This window comes from Crocodylus porosus, unplaced genomic scaffold, assembly GCF_001723895.1.
Source record: "Crocodylus porosus isolate Cpor-Errol unplaced genomic scaffold, CroPor_comp1, whole genome shotgun sequence".
NCBI classification, from domain to species: Eukaryota; Metazoa; Chordata; order Crocodylia; family Crocodylidae; genus Crocodylus; species Crocodylus porosus.
Genome location: NW_017728918.1, coordinates 3519361 through 3530276, shown reverse-complemented (window position 1 = coordinate 3530276; position 10916 = coordinate 3519361). Strand labels below are relative to the sequence as shown.

The 10916-nt window shown below is 42.3% G+C and overlaps 1 protein-coding gene across 1 annotated transcript; it reads left to right on the top strand.

Moving 5' to 3' along the window:
* Positions 1-2087: 2087 nt before the first annotated feature.
* On the top strand, positions 2088-10707 carry LOC109312054 (zinc finger protein 420-like; the record flags this gene model as incomplete). The annotated part of the gene is made up of 2 exons (XM_019538103.1): positions 2088-2919; positions 6032-10707. Coding segments are annotated over 2 exons (3456 nt in total), but the record flags the coding sequence as incomplete, so codon positions are not given.
* Positions 10708-10916: the final 209 nt, after the last annotated feature.

Sequence of the window (10916 nt, the reverse complement as noted above, 5' to 3'; positions counted from 1 at the left end):
GATACACATGCCTCTGAGTATATCTGATACCTTTCATTGGACCAACTCAGAAAGTTGGGAAAATTCTTCTTAGCAAGCTTTTGGGTTTACTCACACTTGTGCCTCAATCTGTTTTTAATTTACCCCCACACATCTATATATACACACATGTGTGTGTGTATATGCACACGCACACACATACATATATATATATATATATATATATATATATGAATAAAACTAATTTCCCTTTAGCCCAATAGTATTTTTCCCTGTTTTAGGGCCATTTGCTTGCAGGTGGGCCTGGGCCTGGTGCTTGCTGTGATGAAACCTTCAGTGGCTGTCACAAGAACCAAGACCTGGCAGCATCAAGTCAGTGGGTTGTTGTCTCCCAGTTTAGATCTAGCTGGGATCACTTGGCAAGGGCTTTGTCACTCTTGACACAGGTTATGGAGGGTCAGACTGCTTATGGCTTTGGTCAAATTAAGTAAAGCAGATAATGCAATATCATAAAAACTTGTTTTTCAGAGATACAAGCCACATTTTATCTACCTATCTGTATAGATGCAGATTTCCCTCGCTTTATGCTGTCCATGGATTCCTGGAAGATAGCGCATAAGTCCAGTTCGCATAAAGGCAATCCACTTTACAGTGTAACAAATAGGGCTGTGTTACAAGACCTTGATTGTACTGACCCCCAGACCCATTTCTACCACTTCTAGAAGCCAATTTTGGTACTCGCCAACAGCAGACAGGTGGCTACCACTGCATGCTGTGCTTTGCACCCCAGCTGCAACTGCCCCAGGAGCAGCACTGCTAGGCTGTGTTGTGACCTCTGCTCACCCTATGTCGGGACACGTGGCATTGCGCTGCTCCAGGGGCAGCTGCAGAAGTATGAGCGCCAGCTGTCCTGAGTGATGGGCTTCCACGACACCGATTGCATAGGAGTGAATTTACTTCACATACATCAAATTTTGGGTATTAAAAGGGTTGTCGCATAAGAGAATTTGCACATAAAGAACCCACATAAAGCAACAGAAGCCTGTATAGATATGTGCTAGCTATCTAAAAAGTATATCTGCTTCACTTTACCTGAGTAAAGCCATGAGCCATTTGTCTCTTCATAAGCACATATGAAGCTCCCCCGGGTAACATCATACCAAGAACTGTGCCCAGTCCCATTCGCAAGCAAGTAGCCCTAAAATAGGGGGAAAAAATACTGGCTTATCTATGCAGTATTTTATGAATGCCTGATGCTCTGCGGACACCTAAGAAATCTTTGCTTTAATTAGTCACCTTAGATAACAAGTTGACCCCGATCTCTGCTTTTTATTTGGTAAGAGGAGGGCAGAACAAGTGTGAAGAAACTCAACGTGTGTAATTTTGATTTGCAAGTTCTGTTCTGGCCCTGCTGCTGACTCCTTGCATAGCCAGAAGCAGATGACTTTCCCTCTCTGCACATCTCCTCCCACTCTTCTGCTGTTTTACAAATTTAAATTATAAGCTGCCTTGGGGCAGGTGCACTTAATAAACACAGCAGGCTTGTAATATCAGTCAGTAGTGGGCGCTAGTAGCAAGCAACCATCAGTCATTCTGGGTCACAGTGTGTGCATGAGAAGTCACCCAGACCTTCAGTGCATAAACATAGGCAGGAGTGGAGGCTGCCCAGACTGTCAAACCCCACTTTAGACAAAATTCAATGGCCTGATTAAGTCCAGACATTCACTCCCTCAATGGCTATAGTTGTATATGTGCCTGTGAATCAAACCCAGGTGCCCTGCGTGGCAGGGAAGGATTCTGCCACTGAACCGCAGGGGACTTAAGTAGCCCCTAAGCAGTATTATAATAATATTAACAGTTTTCATGCTGCCCATTGGGAGTGACATTGTAGGGTGGACTTGGGAGGTGTAGCTGACAAACCAGCAAGTGGCAAAGAAGTGGTGTGTGGTTAACTGGCTATGATACATGGATGAGGAAACAAGGTTGTTTGAGAGATGGGGACACTAAACCTAACGACTGCCAAATGACAGTTCAATTTCTGTTAGTCTGACTCAAAGCGAAGGGAACTGGGGTTGTCTGAGTTTTGGAACGGTTGCTAATACTGTCTTTTTCTGCCCTCAGAGTCTGATGTCTTTGAAACTGACCTCCCAATAACTATCTTAGTGCTGAGTGACGATGATTTTCTAGAAGACGAAGAACAGGAAGTCTCAACAGGTAATGATTTGAACAGTCAGGAGAAGGAAGAGGAAACTGCTTTGAATAATGGCAGCACCATCAAAAACACAGAGGAAGAGCAGAGGCCTTCAGATGATGACAACATTATAAGGAGTCAGGAAGAGGAGACCAATTTGAATGAGGACAGTGTCACACATTTCAGCACTTTGAATGAGGCCTACTGTGTTGTAAAATATCCAAAGGAAATTTTAAGAAATGAGGAGGAAGAGGAGATTACTCTGAATGAGGACAACATTGTAAAATATCCAGAGGAAATTTTAGAGAGTCAAGAGGAAGAGGAGACCACTTTGAATATGGAAAACACTGTGAAATATCCAGAGGAAGAGCAGGTTTCTTTGAGTGTGTGTGAGAAACATTCCACCCAAGTTTTGGTAACTGATCCGGATGCTCTGAGCTCTAGTAAATCCAGTCCAAATGATGAGGCTTCTACATCACCTTCTTCATCAACTTCCAGAATAGTCCCTGTGGATATAAGCAAGTGTGCTGAAGGCAAAGGACACGAGAATGATGACAATTCTCGAAAGGTTCTTTTTTTTCTGTCACATGCTGAGAATGAGGGTGGGGACAGTCTGACAAATGGAGAGGTGATTTTGGGAACAGCATTTACAAATGAAAAGGAACTAAGGACTAATGAAAACAACAGCAGTCAAGAAAACCCACCAAAAACCCATTACATGGATATGGAGACATGTGTTCACACTGAAGGTAACTCATTTTACTTACCAGAGGTGAGGTAGGAGATGATCTATAAGATGGCATAGAGTGCACCCTCAGCAACTTTGCAGATAACACTAAGCTGGGGGGAGTAATAGATATGCTGGAGGGTAGGGCTAGGATTCAGAGAGACCTAAACAAATTGGAGGATTGGGCCAAAGGGAATCTCAAGAGGTTCAGCAAGGACAAGTGCAAAGTCCTGCACTTGGGACAGAACAATCCCATGCACCAGAACAGGCTGGGGGCTGACTGGCTGGGCAGCAGCTCTGAGGAAAAGGACCTGGGGGTTACTGTCGACAATCAGCTGAATATGAGCCAGCAGTGTGCCCAAGTCGCCAAGAAGGCTAATGGCGTACTAGGTTGCATCAGTAGGAGTGTTGCCAGTAGGTCAAGGGAAATGATTATTTTCCTCTAGTCAGTACTGGTGAGGCTATATCTGGAGTACTGTGTTCAGTTTTGGGCCCCCCACTACAGTAAGAATGTGGAGAGGTTGGAGAGGGTCTGGTAGAGGGCAACAGGAATGGTGAGTGGGCTGAGTGACATGACTTAGGAGGAGAGGCTGAGGGAACTGGGCTTATTTAGTCTAGGAAAGAGGAGACTCAGGGGATTTTATAGCAGCCTTCAACTACCCTAAGGGGGATTCACAAGAGGATGGAGCTGGACTGTTCTCAGTAGTGGCAGATGACAGAGCGAAGAGCAATGGTCTCAAGTTGCAGCAAGGGCAGTTTAGGTTGGATATTAGGAAGAATTTTCTCACTAGGAGAATAGTAAAACACTGGAACAGGTTACCTAGAGAGGTGGTTGAATCTCTATCCTTGGAGGTTTTTAAGACCAGCTACACGAACCTTTGGCTGGGACGATGTAGCTAGAGATGGTCTTGCTTTGAGCAGGGGGTTGGACTTAACCTCATCAGGTCCCCTCCAACCCTAACTTTCTAAGATTTCTATGAAGAGTTGCAAGCTTCCTCTTTGCAACAAGTTGTAAACTTTCCAGGAAGAATATCAGTACTTTTTGCAGAATCTAAGCTTTTGGGGGTTTTTTGCAATTCAGTTTCTAACCCTTGTGTTTGTATAGATTGCCTATTACATATGAACCGATATCAAACCAATGCACTGCTACTTTCTTGAATACCTGCATGGCATCAATGTGTCATTGCTGAAAGATCACACACATTTCAGCAGAGCAAACACTGACCACAATCTAGTCATTTTTGTTTTCCAGAAGGCTGCATCAGCAGGCTGAAATGATATTGGTTTAGTATTTGTTCATAATTGAGAGATTCAAATCTGAAGGCTAGGGTCTGGGAAAGGAAGCTGAAACATTTCTCCCCCTTTTGCTCAGCCAGAAATCGGAGTGAAAGTGTAGTGAGTAGCAAAATATTGCCTCCCTCACTGCAGCTGAGAGGGTGCCACAGTTATAAGTAGTTTCTCCCCCTTATTCCCAGCTCCTGGCGCCAAGCAATTCTAGCAAAGATCAGAACGATCACATCAGACACCCGCTGGCTAGACCAGGGCTGGGCAAAATGTGGCCCGTGGGCTGGATGCAGCCCACTAGGCCATTCTGTGTGGCTTGTGGGGCCCCAAAAAATGTAGAAAATTAATATATATCTGCCCGTGGCTGCCTGTCATGCGGCCCTCTGCCCAATATAATTGCTCACCCCCAGGCTAGACACTGATATAAAAGGGAGACTAGGAAGAATTTAGGGTGGTTCCTTGGTAATACTTTTGTTACCTTCTTCTGCAGCTTCTAGGAAAGGTATCGTGTTATTCCTCACTGTCACACTTGGCAGCCAGTAGGATTAGTTGTCTGATTACTAGGTGGTGGGTGAAATTCTAAGCCCCATATGAACATACTCAAATATATAGTGACAACCCTAAGCTTAATTCTCTTTTAAGTTACACAGAAAGAGTTGAGAAAAATGGAGAAACAGAAGAAAGTAAGATTATAGTATAGGAAGGATTGAGGGAGAACCACCATACTGCCCAGACAGCCAGGACTAAATTAGCAGGTATAGTGCAGGCCAAACATGTTATCCATATTATTTGAGGAACCATACCAAGCACCTTTCGTATACTACGGGCACATCTACATCCTGTTTTGTAAAGCCCCTACATCCTCAGCTCAGGCATGGGGCTGGGAAGCAGCAGCTGAGGGAGGGTACATTTTTCACACCGCATGTCCTAATCTGCTAATAAGAGCATGGGGCTGGGAAACAACACCTGGGCAAGAGGACATTTTCCCAGCCCCAGTCTATGGATTGGAGCATGGGGCTGGGAAACAGCTGCCTGGTGGAAGGGACAGCTTCCTCACCTGCTGCTGTCTGGGCTGATTGGGAGCAATTTGCTCCCAGTCAGCAGTCTACACATGTGCTACTGCACACTAAATTGACCACCACAGTAGACTAAGCTACTGTGCAGTAAATGGCGTGCACATGTAGATGGTGATGCTTTACTGTGCAGTAGATTAGTCTGCTGCACTTTAAAGCATTTTATGTACACACACCCTGTGTATACTTCTCAGGGCATAATTTTAGCACCAAACATTGCCCACCAGGAAGGGTGAAATACAGGTTGTGAAGAAAGGTAACTAAATCACTCCTCAGTGTTGTGGTGTTTCATTGCTATTACAGCTGGCTATAGAAATATGGTGAAACTATTTTACCCCTTTATGGCATCAGCTAGTAGCATTCCCTTTGCAGGGGTTAGCACACTGGCTCACAAGGTGGATCTGTCCCCACAGAGCTATTTTATTGGGCCTCCAGAGCTGGGGGACTTCTGCAGTGTTTAAGCAGTAGGGGGCTTCACCCATATAACAGCTGGGTAGTGAAGATAAGTCGAACGGTGACACAGGCCAGATTGGAAGCAGCCTGCCTTTCAAGCTAGCTCCATTAAAACAATCCCCACCCAAAAGGAAGTTTCTGACTGCTTTCCTATTCTATTCTGAACAACAATTGTGCTAGTATTCACATAGTCTCTGCTTTTGCCTTCGGTCTCCCTCTGTTTGCCTCATCTTCCACTGATGCTGTTGATAACTTTGGGTGTAACTGATATCCTGATAGGTCATGAGAGACTCAGGTAAAATGTCACACGTGTTTTCTTTTTAGATCTTTCCCCTTCAGAGAACAAAAATAATGAAGCTGAAGATAAAACAAGAAAGGAACATGGTTCTGAAGATGAAACTCTAAATTCTGGAAAACTTAACAACATTCAAGAAGATCTAAATGTTGTAGAAGAAAGAGAGAGTGTTCAAAGTACTTCTGCCCCAGTTGATAATGAAGACTCTTCTATATTGGAGGATTTGCCAGAAAATGCAGGTGAATCGGCAATGAACGGTATTGAATCCATTATTTCTGAAGACCGTGTTCATCTATCATTACCTTCATCTTCTAGGGAAATGGATAACTCAGAAACTCTTGATATGTCTCATGTGATTACAAAACATTTAAAACAACTGGATGTAAAACAGCAAGAAGAGATGTTGCTACTAGACAATGAGTACAACAGCAAAGCACTTTCTCTGAGATTGTCTGCATATAAGCATAAGAAGAGGCTGAATTTCAAATGCAGGTTTTGTAGCTCTGCATATAAATGTACCACTCTTCTAAAGAAACACGTGTACTCAGTACATCAAGATAAAAAAATACACAAATGCTGCTTTTGCCAAAGAACCTTTTTCTTTTTTGTCAATCTGAAATTCCACCTTGCATTTCATAAGGCAGGGTTAAAATATATAAGAAAATATAACAAAGTGAACATTGCAAAAGATGGAAAAAACATAGAACAAGCACAATCTTTAGATAAGAAAAAGGAAAGTAAATATGAGAAATTTTTCATCAAAATCGGAAGGGATTTTAAAACAATAGGTACTCCCACTTTTTTTTCTTGCAAAGTGTGTCTCTTTGCTTCACCAAATCCTAAAGTTTTTATTTATCATATGAAGGGACATAGAGACACACCACCTTATCAGTGTCCTGAGTGTGACTATTCCTGCATTAGCTTGTCTTACATGCTGAATCACATGTACTGGCATGCTGGCTATGAGCTGTATAAGTGCAGGTTCTGTAATTTTTTCTCGCTGTATTTTGCAAGCATGATAAGACACAGCTACATGCATACAGGGGCCAAACCATATTCCTGTGAATTTTGCCAGTCAGCATTCACAAGTACAAGCGGCTTAAAGCGCCACAAAAGTATACATCCTGGCAAAGAATTGTGCAGAGTCCGTCAACACCTCAGCTTTTCAGTCCTGGAGAGGAGAAATGAAAGACCTTCAAGGAGCTACACATGTGATCAGTGTAACATTGTATTTTACACTAAAGGACACCTGCACTTTCATAAGACATTTCACGAACAAGTTGAAGGTTATGCTTACATGAATGAGGGTGACAACTGTCATAGAAGTGAAGCATATGGAGATGATGGAGATTTCCCAAAGGATCAGATTCCTCCTGCTTCTAACAATAGTGATGATGATCACTTGGTTAATGAAACACACCTGGACTTAGCTTCAGGATCAGAGTTTAAACAGGGGAGTGATCTCCAGAGGGATATGAATACAAGGTTCGACACACAATTTTGCAAAAGTAGCCAGCAGCAAAGTAACAAGCTGTCTATTGTAAGCAATGGATCAGAAAATCTTCCTAATACTTACCAGCATGACTTTGTGTTGCCGCAGTTGTCTCAAGAGGTTGCTCATTCACAAGTTCCAGGATGTAATGACATTGTTACAAATTATGAGCCTCTGGAAAGTGTTATGCCTAATGCCACATGGTCACCCAGTAGGACTTCTTTCAAACTGTTCAGGTGTCAACACTGTGATTATGCCACTTACATGTATAGCAACCTTAAAATGCATTTGAGGACACACACTGGTGAAAAACCATTTGAGTGTAATGAATGCAGCAAGATGTTTCGGACCTCTAGCCATTTGCGGAGACATAGCTACATGCACTTACAGGAATGTCATAAATATGATGATTCTTACCTGTATTTAGGGAACAGTTCAAACCATATTAAAAAGCATTGTAAAACTCAGAAGGGCACAACTCTGAGAAGAGATGATCTTAGTTCTTTGGAAGACTTGGAGCGTGTCCATTCCGTGTTCAGTCCAGAAAGCTTTGAGAAACAGATGGATCTTTACAGGGGCAAAGAAAGCAAAAATGCTCTGCCATCACGAAGTGAAGCCCAATACTACAAGTGTGCAGAGTGCAATTACACAACATACGTTTTAAGTAACCTTAAGCTCCACGTTATGATCCACACAGGTGAGAAACCCCACACCTGTGATATTTGTGAGAAGAAGTTTCGTACCTCAAGTCACCTAAATCGACACAAGCTCCTGCATTTCAGCATGGAGCTCTTCAAATGTAAAACCTGTGACTATTCAACAGACAAATGGCAAACCCTCAAGCAGCATCTGGTTTCGCATATGGATGGTACCAAGCTCCGAGAGCAGTCACCACTATCTGTCAAAACCTACAGGTGTCAAGAGTGTGGCTATGCCACTGTTCACAGTGGAAACCTGAAGCAACACTTGCGAATTCATACAGGTGAAAGGCCATACGCGTGCGACCAGTGTGCTCTTGCTTTCCGCACATCAAGCCACCTCAAGCGCCACTTGCTGACTCATTTGAGGTTACACTGCAATACTTGTGAGTTTTCCACTAGGGATAAATATGCTTTGAAGAAGCACATAAAAGTGCACAAGGATAAACCTGCAGATACCTGAAGTTCAATGTAATGCTTTCCATCCTCAGTTTTGTATAGAACCATCAATCAGCAGTATTTGAAGACTGGACAGTAAAATAGGATTCATTAAAATTTGGGGTTATAAGCTCCAGGAAGTTCACAGTATTTCAAACATGTTCTTTGCCCTGCATCCGCTATGTGAACTGTCCTCGATTTTATAGTTGCCGTGGTAAAAATTGTGGAAGCACCCATGGGATCTGGGCTATAGTACACTGAATGGAAATTAAGGGATGATGCATAAAGCTGACATAAACCACATGTACATTTCTCAATTTAAGTTCCATCATGTGCTGTGTTAAAAAGACTCAAAGCTGTTAAAAGCCCAATGTAATTTAAGAAAAGAGTGAAAATCTAGGCCAGGGTTGGTACAGGAAAGAGTTGTTCTGTAAGTACCCACCTAATTGATAACTACACTTTTGCACCACCTACCATTGCCTTGTGAGCAAGGATATGAGGTACTATTTGAGTTCCTGTACGTATTTTCAGTACAGGCCCCACCTTTATATTAGGCTGATCCTCTCTGTACCACAATTAAGGTATGCAGACAAAACGTATTTAAGTGAAAGAATTTTTAATCTAATTCTTTCTAGCACATCAGCAACTTGCAAACTAAAAATTGCAGAGTTGTTTGAAAAAGTAGTTGAAAATGGATTCCTCTTCCCATTTGCTGTATCTTGCAATCCCTGTTCTGGAGTTTTTCTATACCAGTGTCCAGAGGACGGACTTAAGAAAATAACTTATGGAACCAGGTCGTGGCAATCACCAGATTAGAGATGTATGATATGGGTTAAATGGGTACGTGTAAACACATTCCAGTCAATAGATTACTAGCCACTGATCCTTGTGGATACCTTGGCTTTTCAGTCCTGGAGAGGAGAAATGCAAGACTTTCCAGAGTCACCCTTCACCGCTTTTTTGAATGTGGCGACATCCTCAGTTGTGAACCACTTTATTGCTGGCTCAGCTTACCTCAGTGCTTCTCAACCGGGTGTTCCTACCTCCAGGTAAAATTGCTATACTTGCCTGCTGCATAGCGAGACTGAGAATGGCTATGGCACTTGTGTGTGATCCTCCTGTGTAGGGCTTTCTGATTAACGTAAAGCAGGCAGGAGCTACCTCCTACTGTAGCCCTTCCCAGTTCAGCACTCCCAGGAACAGTTGCACCTCTCATGCCTCTGATTCCAGGTTGAGTGGGAAAGGGGACAGACTGGGAAGACCTACAGCCTAAGCCAGCTGCTGCCTGCTTTAGGGTTATCGGAGAACCCTAATGCAAAAGTAAGTGTGGTATCGCAGCACTCCTGCGGGTGTCTCGTAGCACTCTGGTTGAGAATCATTGATGTGAATGCACCTTTTGATGCTTATTTACTTTTCTGGCAGTCTGACAGAAATAATTGTCTATATTTTGCATGCCACCATTTTAGTGGCCTAATTTTGTGAGATGCTGAGCATCCTCAAAACTTGTTTCTGGATAAAGACCAAACTTGTTTGCAACAAAAAAAGTTGGAAGCACAAGATACAAAGAGTGGTTGGCTCCAGCTGAGCCCACCATTTGTATCCTAGTTATTGTGCAGCCCAGTCCAGAAAATCGTCTCCAGAGTCATAAACATTTCATAGAAAAAGTATGGGTCTTTTAATGTTTTCTTATTATTTTAGGTAATAGTTATTTAAAGAAGATTTTTCTTAGAACTGCTTGTTTCCCATGTACCTTGTTTTTTTTAATAAAGTTCATAACCCATGAAGAGTTTTGTTTATGTAGGATTGTAGATCAAATAAATTATTTTAGAAGAAGTGACTAAGTTGATTCCTGCATCTGTTATAAATGTGGACTGCTATTTCTGAAAAATACACTTAAGTTCATGGTCTACATTGCTGCCCATTATCTTTTGAAAAATTCTCTGCTACCCATATGGAAAAGATAAATAATGGAAATATGTTGTATCTCTGTTCATCAGTTTGTATAAAACTGTGTTCAGATAATCTTCATGGTTTTGATGTACATTTCCAGTATTAAGTCTTAAATGTGATAAAATAACCTTAGCTCAAAAGTTGGTAAAATGCAGTGTTAGCCATTGAAGTATTTACAGCTTTGCCTTTATAAACAGAGGCTGTTAATATGGCTTCTTCAAAATGCAATGAATACTGCAATAATTGTAAAGATTTTAATAACCACTGTAAAGCAGTATCTTAGAATACGCTGAAAATTTTCAGAGTGCTTCTGTGCTGCAGTGATCACAAACTGCT